The following is a 17,721-nucleotide window of genomic DNA, read 5'->3' as shown; positions in this document are numbered from 1 at the left end:
CATATTCAGCTGGCCTCAGACACCGGAAACATCAGAGGAATGTATGATGGCATGAAGAGAGCTCTTGGGCCAACCATCAAGAAGATCACCCCCCTCAAATCTAAATCGGGGGACATAATCACTGACCAACGCAAACAGATGGACCGCTGGGTTGAGCACTACCTAGAACTGTACTCCAGGGAGAATGCTGTCACTGAGACTGCCCTCAATGCAGCCCAGCCTCTACCAGTCATGGATGAGCTGGACATACAGCCAACCAAATCGGAACTCAGTGATGCCATTGATTCCCTAGCCAGCGGAAAAGCCCCTGGGAAGGACAGCACTACCCCTGAAATAATCAAGAGCGCCAAGCCTGCTATACTCTCAGCACTACATGAACTGCTATGCCTGTGCTGGGACGAGGGAGCAGTACCCCAGGACATGCGCGATGCCAACATCACCCTCTATAAAAACAAAGGTGACCGCAACAACTACCGTGGAATCTCCCTGCTCAGCATAGTGGGGAAAGTCTTTGCTCGAGTCGCTCTGAACAGGCTCCAGAAGCTGGCCGAGCGCGTCTACCCTGAGGCACAGTGTGGCTTTCGTGCGGAGAGATCGACTATTGACATGCTGTTCTCCCTTCGTCAGATACAGGAGAAATGCCGTGAACAACAGATGCCCCTCTACATTGCTTTCATTGATCTCACCAAAGCCTTTGACCTCGTCAGCAGACGTGGTCTCTTCAGACTACTAGAAAAGATCGGATGTCCACCAAAGCTACTAAGTATCATCACCTCATTCCATGACAATATGAAAGGCACAATTCAACATGGTGGCTCCTCATCAGAGCCCTTTCCTATCCTGAGTGGTGTGAAACAGGGCTGTGTTCTCGCACCCACACTTTTTGGGATTTTCTTCTCCCTGCTGCTTTCACATGCGTTCAAATCCTCTGAAGAAGGAATTTTCCTCCACACAAGATCAGGGGGCAGGTTCTTCAACCTTGCCCGTCTAAGAGCGAAGTCCAAAGTACGGAAAGTCCTCATCAGAGAACTCCTCTTTGCTGACGATGCTGCTTTAACATCTCACACTGAAGAATGCCTGCAGAGTCTCATCGACAGGTTTGCGTCTGCCTGCAATGAATTTGGCCTAACCATCAGCCTCAAGAAAACGACCATCATGGGGCAGGATGTCAGAAATGCTCCATCCATCAATATTGGCGACCACGCTCTGGAAGTGGTTCAAGAGTTCACCTACCTAGGCTCAACTATCACCAGTAACCTGTCTCTAGATGCAGAAATCAACAAGCGCATGGGTAAGGCTTCCACTGCTATGTCCAGACTGGCCAAGAGAGTGTGGGAAAATGGCGCACTGACACGGAACACAAAAGTCCGAGTGTATCAGGCCTGTGTCCTCAGTACCTTGCTCTACGGCAGCGAGGCCTGGACAACGTATGCCAGCCAAGAGCGACGTCTCAATTCATTCCATCTTCGCTGCCTTCGGAGAATACTTGGCATCAGGTGGCAGGACTATATCTCCAACACAGAAGTCCTTGAAGCGGCCAACATCCCCAGCTTATACACACTACTGAGTCAGCGGCGCTTGAGATGGCTTGGCCATGTGAGCCGCATGGAAGATGGCAGGATCCCCAAAGACACATTGTACAGCGAGCTCGCCACTGGTATCAGACCCACCAGCCGTCCATGTCTCCGTTATAAAGACGTCTGCAAACGCGACATGAAATCGTGTGACATTGATCACAAGTCGTGGGAGTCAGTTGCCAGCATTCGCCAGAGCTGGCGGGCAGCCATAAAGACAGGGCTAAATTGTGGCGAGTCGAAGAGACTTAGTAGTTGGCAGGAAAAAAGACAGAGGCGCAAGGGGAGAGCCAACTGTGCAACAGCCCCAACAAACAAATTTCTCTGCAGCACCTGTGGAAGAGCCTGTCACTCCAGAATTGGCCTTTATAGCCACTCCAGGCGCTGCTTCACAAACCACTGACCACCTCCAGGCGCGTATCCATTGTCTCTCGAGATAAGGAGGCCCAAAAGAAAAGAAAAGAAGAAGAATTCTCTGGAATTTAGAAGAATGAGAGGCAATCTCATTGAAACATTCAAGATTCTGAAGGGGCTTGATAGGGTAGACATTGTTTCCCCTGGCTGGGGGATCTAGAACAGGGGGCAATGTTTCAGGATAAGGGACCGATCATTTAAGACTGAGATGAGAAATTTCTTCACTCAAAGGGTTGGGAATCTTTGGAATTGTCTACTCCAGAGAGTTGTGGATGCTCCATCGTTGAGTATATTTAAGGCTGGGATAGACAGATTTTTGATGTCTCAGGGAATCAAGGGATATGGGGAACAGGCAGGAAAGTGGATTTGTAGCCCAAGATCAGCCATGATCACATTGAATGGTAGAGCAGGCTCGATGGGCCATATGGTCTACTTCTGTTCCTGTTTCAGTCTCTCACCCACCTCATAAGAACTTGTCATCGTTGGAAGGTGTGTGAGGGTGAGCTGGAGTATCCAAATGTTAGGCATGAGTCTGGAGTGTTGGGGATGCACTGCATTGAGCAGCATGAGAGGTGTGATGGGTTGGAGTTGTCCTTTTGAATTTGCATTCACTGGCCTTGGCCACTCACATGAGGTCATTAAACAACTTCTGGCACTGCTGCCAAGTCATCAAGGCCAGGCTCCAGGTGTTTACCTCCCCAGCCACCTGCTCGTGTTCACTTCAGAGGGTGTTTCTTAAGGGTTCCTAGGCCCCCCGCAGAAACATGGCCTTGCTCCTCCTGTCGACCTCCATGGCTATGAACTGTGGAAACTGCTCTCTGCCCTGATGCTCCAATTGCCTTCTCTCCAGTTGTAGCACTGGTAGTCAGCAACAGCCTCCTTTCATTCAGTGCAGCTTCCCTTTGAGAGACAGACTGCCTTTAAGAACTGGAGGCTAGCTGGATCGTGTGCTAGCCTTGCATGCTCTTTGGCCCCCTCTTTGCTTTTGCAGCCAGGCAGCATTATAGGTCGGGCTGTGCTGCACGCTGAAATCACTCAATGAGCAGGCAGCACAAAGTTTGCGTGCTGCCTGCCTCAATGGAACAGGCGCATCGTGAATGACATTGCTTCCCCTCCCACACCCATCCAAAATCAGGTACGAATGAAACCTTAGCCGTATATGTTTATAAAATGTTTTAGGGTTTATTTTAATATTGCCTGCTAGTAACCTCCTTTTTCCTCCTGTATTAACTTTTTCAATTCTCTCTTTTACTTTCTATAGACTTCCTGGTTATTAACTGAATCTTACTCCTGACATACACCTCCTTTTTCTATTTTATTTTAACTTCATTTTCTTTGTCCATTAGCCTTTTCCCTTCCAAGGAATATTTCTAGTTTGCACCTTATCTGTCTTTTCCTGAATGCCATCCATTGCTCCTTTACTGCTTTACTTTGCAATTGCCTTTTCCAATCTATCTGTACTAGGTTCCTTCTTAAATCATTGAACTTAGCTATTCCCCAGTTGAACATTTTTATCTTTTATATTTTCTGGTTTACGTTGCTGTCATGGTTAGCTAGATAATCTACTATAACACACTGCACTTCATTTCCCAGAACCTGCTTCTTCCTTTGGACTGAAGGTATATTGCTAAAGTTTTCCTGTACACAAAGCAGAAATTGCTGCTCTTCCCTACCCTTAACACTCCTTTTCCCAGTCAATATTAGCATAATTAAACTCTCCTAAAATTAATATTCTCTCTGTCGCATGCCTTTGAAATATACTGACAAATTTGCCCATCTACCTCTTTCTCACTGGTAGGAGCACTATTTTTTTTTAAACTCTCCCAACAATATAACAACTCTCCCTCTTCCTCAACTCAAGCCAAATAGATTTAGTCCTGGAACCATCTAGTATATCCTTTCCATTTAGAACTGTAATATCATCCTTAATATTACCAAGCTCTCTCCTTCCTTTATCATTCCTGAATACTTGGTAACCAGGAATATTATTACCTTATTTGAACCACGTCTCTGTTAATGCAATCATGTCATAATTCCTTTAACAACATGTGTCTGCAGCTGACCAGCCTTTATTAGTTACACTATGGACATCGATGTATGTACACTTGATTACCACCTTCATCGCTTTTGCATTTTTCCTCAATTTGGTCCCTGCAATTTTGGGATATTTCTAATTTTACTGCTGCTTTGTCACTGTCCCCTCATTTCTGCTATTTTCTGGTTCATCTCCCCTTGTCAAAATAGTTTAAACCTTCACCAGCAGCACCAGTTGAATATTAGTCCCAGCTTTGTTCAGGTGCAACCTGTCCAACTTGTACAGGTGCCCCATCCTGGATAACCATGTATAGGAAGTGCCACCAGTTGCTCAAGCTCCGAAACTCAGATAGGTGGTTATCACTGAAGTGTCCTGCAGTTCCCACATAGAACAGGATGCCGAAGCAGTGAGTCCCCCACTGGCCTGCCACTAACCTCTAAATCGCTGAGACCCTGACCACTAAACCACTTAACACTCAATTCTAAAAATCTAAGAAATTTTGTCTAAGACACTGACAGATAAAAGTCGAAGAAACTGATCTCTGAAAGATTGAGACACTAAAATAGTAAAAAAAGTTAAATAAAGGCACTGGAAATTTTATCCATAAATCTAACACACAATGGAAGCTATCAAGTGAATTCAAGCAGTGAAAACCGAACAATTTAATAAAACAAACTTAACACCTGTTACCCACTTCCTTAAAACAAATAATGTCTCTGACATCATGGCCAATTGAAAAAGCATTGGTGGAGTGGAAGGAGGGAAGGTGAAGGAGAAATCTCAGTGTTAAGTGCAAGGATATAAAGCAGAAGGAGATCCCTAAGGCATGATGGGGCTTTGGCCATTGAGATTTTTTAAAAGTACCAGAATTTTGAAATCGACACACTGAAGTATGGGGAGTTACTAAAGCTTGGACATGACTGGGTGACCAGTATGTAGGACCAAGGCCAAGATTTTATCTGGACGATGGGGCAAAAGCACTGCTGAGAACCCCACGTCACCTCTTCTGTGCAAAGCCCGCCAAATCAAGTGGCAATTAGGCATGTGACTGGACAGCGGCGGGCCTTCGACAGGATAAAGGACCCCGGTGACAGAAATCCCGCTTTGAGAGCTGCCGGCCGATCAGAGTCTGGCAGCTCTTTAACTGAGCAGTGCCACCGTGGAGGCGTGGCTGCTGCTGGTGGAGCACACACCCAAGGCCCAGGAGTGGCGCTGGACCCAGGCCACAGGTAGGTCAGGGTGGGAGAGGTCTCGCAGGGAGGGGGTGTGTAGGGGGGTTGGCAGCAAGGGCAGGGGTGTGGCTCTCAGCAGGCCTCCCCATCCCAAAGCTAGGCCCCTTATTTTAACAAGGGACCCACCCCTCCCTCCTCCCTTTCCCCCCTCCCCCCCCCCCCCTCCCCCACCCTTCCTGGAGCCCGCACATTTTTTTCTTCCCGTGTGGCGAAGGCCTGCCGGCCGCTCAGCTAATTGTGGCGACAGCAGGATGAAGCCCTTAATTGGGCATTAATTGCCCACTTAAGGGCCTCAATTGGCAGGGCAGGAAGGCTGTTGACAGACAGTGGCGGGGTTCTCCCCGCCACCACCATTCCATCTGATTATATGCTTTCTCCCCACACCTCCAAACCTGCCGCAGGGGAGAGCATAAAACTCCCTCCTAAGTGTGGGCGATGGCATGGGTTATTGTGTTTTGGAGCAGTCAGGATGTGGGGAAGTAGCTGAACTAAAGCTTTTGGCTACCCTACCTGAACCCGACTAGACCTGACTACGTATCGGGGTCGGGTCTATATTCCGAGTCCGGCATTTGGGCTCGGGTCAGACTGGACAGTGCTGCCTCCGGGAACTTACAGGATAAGGCTCATTCATGATTCCCCACAACTCCATCTTCAGGAATAGCATGCTGCTGGAACGGATGAACAGGATCACAAGTATTACCATTTGGACAAGATAGAGCACAATAACATGTTTGATATCGTTAAATTTATTGCAACATTCGTGTCGGGTCGGGCACGAAAAAAAATTGAAGGACTCTGACCCGGGTCGGGTTCAGGTTGGCTGTGGTCGGGTTGGGCCTGGGCCGGGTTTCAATTTTATACCCGAGCATGCCTTTAAGCTGAACTCTAGGCCGAGGGAGATGCCTTGTCCCCATACTTATTCAGTTTGAGTTAGCAGCTGAGAAGGTTGAAGGACTTTTTGTTCAAAGAAAATACTATGCTGCTCTTTGCAGGCATGTTTTCACTTGAACATGCAAAGACTTTTGTACTACTTCAAGTTAGTCAGCATAACCTGACACACTACCACAAGCCCAGTATGAGTTTAAAATAAGGTCATTGAGGTAACCTTCTGGAACATTAATGTAATCAATACTAAGGACTAAGATGCCAACATGAATTGTCATAAGCTTTTTGCAGTTTCCATCTCATTTTCCCTCGAGTCTGCAGAGAAAAATACTTGATGTTCATTGGATCAGTTACATAATGGTTTTATATAAACATCTGAGACCACAAAAAAATTCTTATTGTCTTTCCCAACCTGATTCACTTTTTCTTTGTATCAAGATACTTTTCAGATCACCGAACATGTCTGTAAATAGTACGTAAGGTATTATTAAATGTAGGCCATTAGGCTGATCGTAGGTGTAGAAATCAAACTCGCCTACACCATTAGTTCTGCCTACTGCTTGTTAATCAGAATTTTCTTCAGAGCAACTGACGGCCGATCTTCTAATGACTAGTCAGGACAAGGATATTGTTTCTTCTCTCAGGTTTAATTATAATGAATATTCAGATACACTGAGCACTGCAAGAATCATGTTTCCCTGATGTGCAGTGGGTATAATCAGCTTTTTGGTGAAATTTATGCTCTCCAAGCTCAAGGATGCTAATGCTTGAAAATGAAAACACTTGCATTTTTGGTATGCAGTGATATTAAGGATTTTTAAAGCCTGTTTTCATTGCTAATTTAAAAATTGGTGTTTTCAGGTTTTAATTTTACTATACAAAACAGGAGGAAAATGAATGAGAAATAACTGAGTCCCAAATATGTGAACAAATGCAGTGAAAATCATGAAAGCAAAAGGTTGCAGCACAGGAATACAGTCCGTGCAACAGTACTGAAAAGATCAGCACTTCTTTTTAAAAAAAAAAATTCAAATTGAACAGCCATTGCCATATTTCCTACTAAAAATCAGATCCAGGTCATCAAATTTGTGATGTCAGCAAGGTTCGTAAAGCATATGATGTGTGTTTGTGTAGCTCAGGATCTGACTTTTGGTCAGAAAGCAATGGGTAATTTGGCTTTGGTTTTCAGGACACTGAGGTTCCATATGGCTCAGCCTGAGTAAGTGACCAGCGATAGTCGAGTTTGTGCCGGGGGTTCAGAATTTGTGCTGGAGTGTAGATGGTGGCTTCAATCATCACAATGTTTAGCTGATGGAAGTCACAGCTCAACAAAGACTGGATATTGGGCGAGCAATCCGACATGCAGAAACCATGGAGCGGCCGGGCAAAGTAGTGAATAGGTAGAGCTGGGTATCACTGGCATACATGTAGAAGCTGATGTATATATTTCACATTAATTTGTTTTAACTCCCATTTCCTTTCTTTGTAAACATCTGCAGTTTTATATAAAAACCTTCCAATATACAATTTCATGTTTTTGATTAATTTCACTAGAATTTCTAGAAGTTTCTCTGCCATTTATTCTCTGTGTTCATTTATTTTTAACTATCATTACTTTATCCCCAACAATACCTGAAATATACCAGCAAAATGCTACTCTCCATTACGTTCTCATTACTTTAGAAAACAGCACATTGTGCACATATGTGCACAGTCATGCAGGTTGAGCCTGAAGATACAATTAACACTCAATATTCCCTAGTAAAAACTCAACTTACTCAATCTCTGTTAGTCAATAGCCCCTGTTTTATTGTACATTACATGGATCCTCCAACTCACCCTGAGCAATGTCACGGGATATCTACTGGTTATTTTGCTAAAGTTTGTCCTTGGAGGGTTTGTAGAAATATGAGCATCAGCAAGGTGGCACATTTCTATTACAATCTATGATTTACTATAAACTACAGAAGTATCTTTATATTAAGTGCCATGGCAACCCAATTGCAATTAATATACTGCTATTAGATCCTCACTGAGTTCTCCAGTGAGTACTTTGAGTTTATTATGTAGTGGATGAATGGTTTAGGTGCAAATTCTGTTAAGTGACATGGCTGGACTACACATAATTAGTTTTACAACTGCACAATTAATTCTTAACCCTAATGCATGTTGCCATCTAGTGTGGAGAACACAGATTGTAGCCATCTTGACCATTTATAGCCCTTTAAACAACTTGCTATTTCAAATTAAATTTGTAATACATCATGCAAAAGTATGCAAATACTAAAAAAAAACTATTGTATACCATATTGTGTAGTTTTGATTCGGACCGCACTTTTAGTTTTTCTAAAAGTCGTCTGTCATCAGCCAATCTGTTTCTCAAAGGATAGAAAGTTCGTAATTGTTTGAATTCTCTGTTAAAGCTCTTCTATAGTCTTAAGAGCTCTGGCGAGAAAGGCAATAAACGATCCTGAGTAAAAAATGGAAATCAAACACCGCACATCATTCCCTGTGGAGAATTTTTATACCTGTGTTTGCTGCCTTCTATTGTGTAATTTTTAAATTGTGAAGCAGACTCATTTTATGGAAGGTGATGGGTCAGTACAAGAATGTTGAAGCTTGTTTTTTCAGTGCTTTGAAGTCCAGATCAGCACAAAAGTGCTGTCCAGACAGAGAATCATACAAGCTCAGAGGACCACTGGTTAAATATTCTCAGCTGAGAGAAGGCAGCAAGGATCTGTGGGCTCCAAATAACGTCCAGTGCCCTTCAGAACAGATAATTCACTTGACTTCTTAACCTCAAGGGCTAGTGACCTGCATGAGTTACTGGTAGATTGACCCTATTTTATTTAGCTTGAGGATATAGCATTTAAATGCACCAGCTCTTTGGAGTTAACTGGTCTCCAGCTGTCACAGTGCCAATGTTTTATCTGCTGTGTATTGTTCCTTCCACTGAAAGCAAAGTATTACTTAGTTGATGTGCACGGGATATGAAGCTTTAATACAAATTAGATAAACTATCTTCATTGGCATTCGTGAATTTCATTAGAGAACAAGACTTTTTATGATGAAGCCTGCTAATCAAAATTAGAGCTCATTCTGCTTGTGTTGTCTCCTTGGGTTCACATGCAGAAGGCCATCTGCAAGACACAATCTGGAACAACACGCATGCTTTTACTAACATGACTGTGTTAACTTAACAACTCGGTAGAACTTGGCAGTACCATGGAAGATGTAGGTCCTCGGACCACAATGGTAAATTTTGGAAGGCTTATGTTGGTCTCTGACTTGGCAGAGCTTGGAGCTCCTTTATTCTATTCTGTTGTATTTTAATGTTCTCTTTTTAGAGATGTTTGTGGTACTGCCGCTGGACAAAGATCCAAGAGTACAGGCCACAACAAGGCTCTCTTTACAACAGAGTGGGGGATGGGAGTGATAGAGCAAGGAATCAGTTGACTGCACAGGGCATAATTTTCTGAAAGGGATTATGCACAGGTTTCCCTTCCCTCATGGTGAAATAATGGCAGTATTCTATTTTTTAAAAAATGAGGAAGACTAACATTTTGGAGTTGGCAATCCATCATTCTGCTCTGTGTAACAGAATGCAAATAATGTGATTTAGTTGTAGCATCGTAGAATGAATTTTAAATTTTGAGATCAGTGAAGTCGTTTTGTTAACATTGAAATCAAAACAATGATGAATTCAAAGAAACTCCAATGCAACATAATGTGACTTGATATGTTTTTCATACATTTTAATATTATGGAATTAATTTAAATTATTCATGATGGTGGCCTCCACATTTGAATTACCTGCCAACATTCAATATCTAAGCTTAGACATGAAGCATGATTATTTGAATAGTTGGAATTTGTGGAACTGTACCCCAGAGAGTCAGCATTTTCAGGAGAGATGGAGAGAAAATGGAGTATGGAAATGCGGCACCAGCGCTGACTATTGGAACTTTTTTTGGCAGTTAGTGTTCGTACCAGATTAGCTATAGTACAGCCAGATAGAGTAAAACTTTCTCTAGTCTTACCTCCGTGATGTACTTCAATTCCAACCAGTAAGGACTTTGCATTTCCCATGCTTACCTTCCTTATGTTGTATCCGAAATAGCTAATTTGTGGTATGGGCTCCATTCCAAGAGGAACTGAGATTAGATTGCCTCTTCTTTTTGTATATGTTAAGACTCTTGCTGCTACCCAGAGACAGATGATATTCATCCCATCAGTCAAGATTGGATTTGAAGCCAGGTCCCAAAGGTGAAAGGATACTGCTATTCAGCTGCTGAACTAGCCACTCAGCATGTTTATTAAGCATTAAGGTATACTTGTTATACTAACCATGTGAAGTTTTTAGGTTATGGAAGGAAAGATTATAAAATGCTAGTTATTATAGATAACTAGCTAATGAGTATTTTGATTTCGACATTGAGATTAACTGGTGCCTGACTGTCAATCCCTGCTGTCTTGAGTAGCCTACAACAGGAAGGAATGTGCCAGATCAGGAGAAAAGTTAGAACAAAACGAAGTATTCTGACTAAATTCCAGTTAAATGATGCCTGCAAGCCATGGCTCAGTTGGTACTACACTCAGCTCTGAGTCAGAAGGTTCTGGGTTCAAGTCCCACTCCAGGACTTGAGCACAAAAATCAAGGCTGGTATTCTAGTGGATTGCTGCACTGTCAGAGGTGTCGTCTTTTGGAGGTGCCGTCTTTCGATGAGTCATTTAAATCGAGGCCTCGTCTGATCTTTCAGGTGGGCGTAAGAGATTCCATGGCATTATTTCAAAAAAGAGCAGAGGAGTTTTCCCCAGATTCCTAGTCAGTATTTATCCCTCAAACAACATCACAGAAAATAATTATCTGATCATTATCATATGCTGTGCAGAAATTGGCTGCCATGTTTCCTGCTTTACAACAGTGACTACGCTTCAAAAGTACTTCATTGGCTGTAAAGCAGTTTGAGACGTCCAGTGGTCGTGAAAGGTGCTATATAAATGCAAGTGTTTTTTGAATAACCCATTTGTATTGAAAATATCATATTGGATGAACTTGGACATGAGGTAGAGAAAAGTAAGTTTCCAATGGAAACCTAATTTTTCTATACAATTTTAAATCCTTCAAATGAATATTTTCAGAAAGATATTATTGGATAAATTGAATTTTGTGATATTTATAATTTGGTTAAAGACGTAATGTGGCATATCTTTATTGTGTTGGCTGGCTGTTTGTTAGTCCTGTGTAAGTAACTTCGTCCAGCTCTTAAACAGCAGATAACATAAAATATTTAGCACAAAGCTGGCTTTTGATTTAGTTGTTACTGATGTGAGCTTAAAAGTTTTTTTTGCCACTTCACCAAGAAAGATTTATTACAAGAGTGCTATAATAACCAGTTGTAATAAATAATTGAGTGTGTTTCCATTAGTACAGGGAATAGATTTATTAACTAATGGTGAATAGTAAAAGCAGAAAGTCTAAACACATTCCTATGTTTCAAAAACTTCTGTGTTATCTCATTAAAAAAAACAATACTTTAAAACATTTAAACTGTGCAATATTGTGCATGCAGTACCAACTTATTAATTCCTGCACTGGCGGGCAGCCATAAAGACGGGGCTAAAATGTGGCGAGTCGAAGAGACTTAGTAGTTGGCAGGAAAAAAGACAGAGCCGCAAGGGGAGAGCCAACTGTGCAACAGCCCCGACAAACAAATTTCTCTGCAGCACCTGTGGAAAAGCCTGTCACTCTAGAATTGGCTTTTATAGCCACTCCAGGCGCTGCTTCACAAACCATTGACCACCTCCAGGCGCGTATCCATTGTCTCTCGAGATGAGGCCCAAAGAAGAAGTACCAACTTATTAATTCCTGCACTGCTGCTTCTGACTCTCGCATTTTGGAATTGGAAAACATACTATAGGCAGGGAGTGTAAAGTAAAAATATCAGGAACATTCTGCAGGTGATGAATGTATTGTGAAACAATTTTAATATCAGTATGTGTTCATTTTGAATGTTTTGATTTTGAAACATGGTATTGCACTAGATATGTTTATTCCAAAGTACATAAGCTGTTTCTAAAAGCACTGTTTTAAAACAAGCATGTTTGAGAGATGTAGAGGGAAGAGAAAGAATGGGCAAGGAATTGTTCATATTCCAAAGGAATTATGGTTCCTAATTCTGCAGGTTTCAATTTGTCATGTTACATTGTGTGTGTTTCTCTGTGAATTAAATACCTATTTCATGCTTTTCCATTTTGCAGAAATATTGCTGACCCTCAGGATTGCTATTCCTCCTGTCTTCAATTAGATCCAGAAGGTCCATGTGTTTGCTGATGTACAGTGCAAGGTCAACATTTGGGTGGTAACAATTATAACCAACAAACGAGCTCCACCAGATCAAGCCAAGAAAAGTACAGCAGCCAATTGAACTCTCTGCCAGGCTTAGAGAAATTGTTACAAGAGTTGCTAATAGAATGACAGGCTCCTTAGTAGCAACATACTTGCCTACTGAAGCTGCTTTGTCCATTAATTGCATTCACCATAAGTGTGACTTAAGTCTGTCCTCAACAGATTGACATCGGCTTCGAACCTTGTCCGATGAATGTATTTCTATATTCATTTTGCAGAATGACCACATCTTTGCTCTTTTGTTTTTGGTCCTCGGTGGTTGCTGACTTTTCTGCTATTTAATCCAGTGTGCAGGCTTTCAGCCATGTTTTCCTCCAACAGTATTTAGAAATGAAGCCTCTTTTTGAAAGGTTTTGCTGTGTGTTTAAAAAAAAGAACTTACAGATAAGTTGAGTGAATGCTGTACGAGTAACAAATTTGGTTTGGAAGGTATCTAAATGGAATTTGAAATTGTTTTTATGTTTTTGATAAAACCAAATGGGAATAGACTTCAGGCAGGTTGTTAGTTGATGTCAGCAATCAAGTTAGTATTATCTTTTTATACTGGGGTTCTGCTCTGTGGAGTCATGGCTTAACATCCAGGATGTATGATTTTTTTTGTCTCAATGTTTAATTACAACAGTTAACAAGTAGAATGTTCTGGCTCCACAGACCAAGGCTACCTGTTAAACATTCTCAACTATGTAGATCCCCACCCATTACACAATAGTAACTTGCCATACAGCTACAGTTACAAGTTGAGAGGAAAAAAATAAAAGCACCAACACTGTCTTACCTGTTGCATAAGCAGATGGAAAGAGCTTTTTGACCCTTACAGTGGTTACAGATCTAGTCTGTTTACTCAGGTCTGAACTGTGGCTCTTTTCCTCTTTCCTTTCTCCTTTGAGACACACATACTAGTGGTCTCCAAGGCCATGTTTCCACATCAGCTCCCACAGGAGCAGCTGGTTTCTTCTGAGCTAGTGACCCATGGCCCTACCCACATAACAAAGACAGGAACAGTTCTCTCTCAGGCATTGGTCTGTCTGAGGAAAGTTTCCAGACACCGCCATCCCAGTAGCAGCAGCATCACCCAACAGAAGCAACTGATTTCTTCTGAGCCAGGAAATCATGGTCAATTCCCCCATTGCAAAGGCAGCAGAAGCTGTTCTGTCTTTCACCCAGCCCATATCCCTATTCCCATATAGCAGCTGGTCTCTTACTACAAAATGGTCCCATCCTCAAAACATAACTGGCCCCCTTTCAGCAAAGGACTGATTTTCCACCATCCCCACTCCCTGAGCCGCCTCCCTTCTCTTTTTCTCAGAGCAGTTTCTGATCTCTCTGACCGTGCTCCTTTACAGCACTAAGCAGCAGGCTGACACTTCCAGGAGTAATGGCTAGTCTATTGTTAACCAGACTCCCTTGCAACAGTAACTGGTCTCTTCTCTATCCACCACAGCATGTAGTTCTCTAGTGTGATCCACTGTCTCCTGCAAATCAAACTGAGCTGTGATTTGGAGTTCTGGTGCATCACTGAAAGCTGCCAAATACCTCTTCACCATAAAGCACTTTGAAATAGTTCTGTAGAGACAAAATAATGAAAGCAAAGCTAAAAGTTATTTCCATTCTCCCTTCTATCTTTTTAGTGTATATTGCTTACCAGTTTTGTATAGTTTTATGCAGCTAGCTTGTGGTGTTCTCTTATAGAAACTAATATATAATAGCTCTATTTGCAGCAGGAGGGTTACTGGTTCACTGGCAACTAGCCCAGGACTAGTGCAGAAATTGTGAAAGTTTGAGAGGCAATGAGAAATTTATTTTTGCAGAGTTCCTAAAAATAAGGTAACACCATGTAAAGGCTAGCCAGCTGGATTTATTGCTAATTCACAATGCTTTAATGATGAAACACATCCATCTAAAAGAGTATTACTACTGTGCTTAAAATTTCTTAACAATCAGTTTGGCCTTTGATAATGGTACCAAACTGCAAGGAACAGTGGGCTTGAGATGTCTGTAAATCCTGGGTTATGTACATGAAAATTAATTAGCATTTGACTAGATTTGCATTAATTTATGTGATGCAAATCCCTTCATGGACATAGAGCCAATAATATATCACTCTCTGTTTATAATATTTCTGGTCCTAATGCAGAATCTTGAGTAAATCCAATTTTAAACTAGCCATTCTAGTAACCTGCATGAATATGATGAGTTTCTATTAAGTATATGCAAGGGGTAAGTATGGATCTTTTCCATCCTGCATTTATTTTGTAACCATCTGAAGTGTTGGCTTTGTAAGATTGTCAAATTTACTGGCACAATAAACTAAATATTTTAATATCAGTAGTTTGGGGCAGAGAAGTCAAAACAATTGAAATTGATTAGATTACAATGAAACTCTACTGAGTAGTTTAACCCCACCACAGTACTATCTTATCAATGTATTAGTCCAGATCTTTTTCAATGCCATATTGACAAATTATAAACATGGCCACAATAGCCTTGTGTGTAAGTTTCCTATAACTAACAGAATTCATCTTTAAACTCATGACTGTGCTACTGGTATGTTTTAGTTGTGTTTACTTGCATAAGCATTCATAAGATACTAATGCTTGTATTGTGAGCCATAAAAAATAAGGTATTATGGGCTGTTCAAGCTTACTATTCTAACTAGCTTATTGTTCATTATAGCTTTGCAGTGCTGTGGTATCAGAGAGGACAGACTTTGTTTTTGTAATTTACAGAAACCCAGTGCTTCATTACTATTTCCTAAAGTCAGTGGCGGTTTCCAGATGCAAAATGCTGCAGGTCTAGGATCAGATGTCACCACAAATAATAACACAAACAGCCATAACATTTTCCTATGGTACAGTATTTTGTAAAATAAGACAGGATGACTTTTGGAAAGCAGTTGGGTATATGAGTCTGATGTATGTAACCAAGCAATAACTTTTACTTGAGAGCATATGTTTTACATACTTGTGGAATTTTGATGAAGTAAAGTTCTTAAGTTGTTGATTCAAAGTGAGGTACAACAGTATTACATTAGATACCTTGGTAGCAGGCTCTCTCTCTCTCTTATTGTGTAAATAAAGAATCATGATGCCTTGATAAGTAGCTAACAAGTCTGTTTCAGTAGCATTCGTGAGCCAGTGAATGAACTGGCTCTTATAGATCTTGAGCAACCATTTCTAGTTTTCCAAATTGTACAAATATCATGCCAAAATTCCCAACAAACTGCTACTCCAGTCTGCATAGTTTTTCCCAATCTAACAGTATGATTAAAATTGGAAGACTTTGTGAATAAATTGGAAGCAGGCGCATACTTTTTTAGTTTATCAAGCTGTTATAGGGTCCTGATGCCTTTGTATTTGTGTGTCAGGCTACATGGAACATGCTGTCATTTATGACCCAAAACCCACGCTGATCATATTGATCACTGTACAGATATTGAATACAGGCCTGTTTTCGCCTCAACAGTTGCTTTTAGGAAGGAGTTCTGCCACATCTCACAACTACAGATCATTCAGCTAAAAAAGGGCTGTGTTCTTTGTGTTAAAATGACATTGTTGTGTTTCAGACTGCTTTGGTATGATATAGCTTTATGTAAATACTGCTGTAAATTAGGAAAGTTTTCTGAAATACAAGCATTTAATTTTGCAGACTTTAGAGCCTAGACCTTTGCATTTGTGTCTATGGGAACATTATGTAATGCCTAACAAGTTTTCTGTATTTATCCTATTTTGTATCTTTGCTTTATCATGATGTGTATGGTTTAGAACTGGATGCGTCACTCTTAGAATTGTGCAAATGATAACTGTGCAGTTGCCTACAGAGCCATAAGATTTCTAAAACAAAAAATCTGGTGAAGGTGTGTGTCATGATCATTTAAGCTCTGTATAGTGTAACTCCAATTTATAACTTCTATAGATCTGAATGCATCAAGGTCTATCCTCTTGGAAGGAGAGGGCACATGGGAGCTACTTTCATTGGGAAGCAACATCTCTCTGATTGCATTATGTTCAATCTATAACATTTTCCTCTAACAGATTTAAAGTAATGATGCAAAATTAACATTAAGAACTATGTATTGTAATGCTGTACATTGCAGACAAGCAGGGCTACGCAGCTCCGTTTGCAAAATCCAAAGATTTCACTGAGTTGATTTTAAAATACAGCTAAGCCATGGTGTGTTGGTGTGGTTCAACGTCATTTTATAGTATTTCTACACAATTGATTGTTGACTGGATGCAGACACATTCTCTGTACAAACTATTCTATGGATTTTCAATTTGAAAGGCAATTCCCGTCTACTTTTTTCATTTAGAGCTTGAACTTGTTTTGTAAAATCTGTCAATTTCTTAGTACAGTGCAGGAACCTCAAATGCTATAACTTAGCATAATGCCTTAGATATGTTTTTATGTCCTGTATATTCCTAGCAGCTGTTTGTTGTATTATATTGTTTGTATAGTGAATTGTGTAAAATTTTTGGATGTGTCATTAGTTAATTTTTTTTTGTCAGATGAATAGAAATAATGGTTGCCCTAATTGCAATATGGACCCATGGTTATTGCTTAGTTTTTGCTGTTATTTTGTTCCTTTGTGGTCAGTAGCGGGTCACTATGTGTAAAATGTTTTTTTTCCCAAGTCTCTGAGGTGTATATTGACGAGTTGCAAATTCTAAGCAATATGTAAAGTAAGGTTCTTCAGAAGGCTTACAGTATTGCAAGTTCAGAGATGTATTTTTTTTAGTTCACACTAAACACCTTTGTTTTTCTTCTGACATCCATGTTTGTATCCTTATTGTGAGCATTTTATGCCAAGTTAGGTATATTCAAAGAAATTAAATACATTTATGCAAGTTGTTAACTAATATTGCTTTTGCTGATGTCATTTGCTTACTTGATGTTAAATAATGCTGTTGTAAATAAAGAATCCTGTTATTGCGATGTTTAATAAAAATTTAATTCCTTTGAATTTTACATTTTTAATAGAGAAGATGTAACAAAGTTTATACATGTATGTTGTACAAGAGGAAACATTATACAAACGTAAATGTAAATATGTTGACCAAAAAAAATTCCCATTTTTTTTACACCATCCAGCACATGCACACAAAATTGCCTTATGATATCTGAAGTGATGTGGACTCCTGACTCTCGTGGTGCCCAATCCAGTCACATAAGTCT

The 17,721-nt window shown here is 40.8% G+C and overlaps 1 protein-coding gene across 1 annotated transcript in view; it reads left to right on the top strand.

Annotated features, from left to right (window-relative positions):
* The window catches only part of LOC137370278 (nuclear receptor coactivator 2-like), a 35,850-nt gene extending 18,372 nt beyond the window's left edge, over positions 1–17,478 (top strand). The window contains exon 5 of the mRNA XM_068032655.1: positions 12,402–17,478. Coding sequence (XP_067888756.1) covers positions 12,402–12,413 — 12 coding nt within the window. The 3' untranslated portion in view covers positions 12,414–17,478. The remainder of the gene's footprint in view (positions 1–12,401) is intronic.
* The last annotated feature ends 243 nt before the right edge of the window (positions 17,479–17,721 follow it).

This window comes from Heterodontus francisci, chromosome 5 (assembly GCF_036365525.1).
Source record: "Heterodontus francisci isolate sHetFra1 chromosome 5, sHetFra1.hap1, whole genome shotgun sequence".
In the NCBI taxonomy this organism is placed as follows: domain Eukaryota; kingdom Metazoa; phylum Chordata; class Chondrichthyes; order Heterodontiformes; family Heterodontidae; genus Heterodontus; species Heterodontus francisci.
The sequence above is the reverse complement of the archived record's forward strand: the minus strand, read 5'-3'. Positions and strand labels throughout refer to the sequence as shown.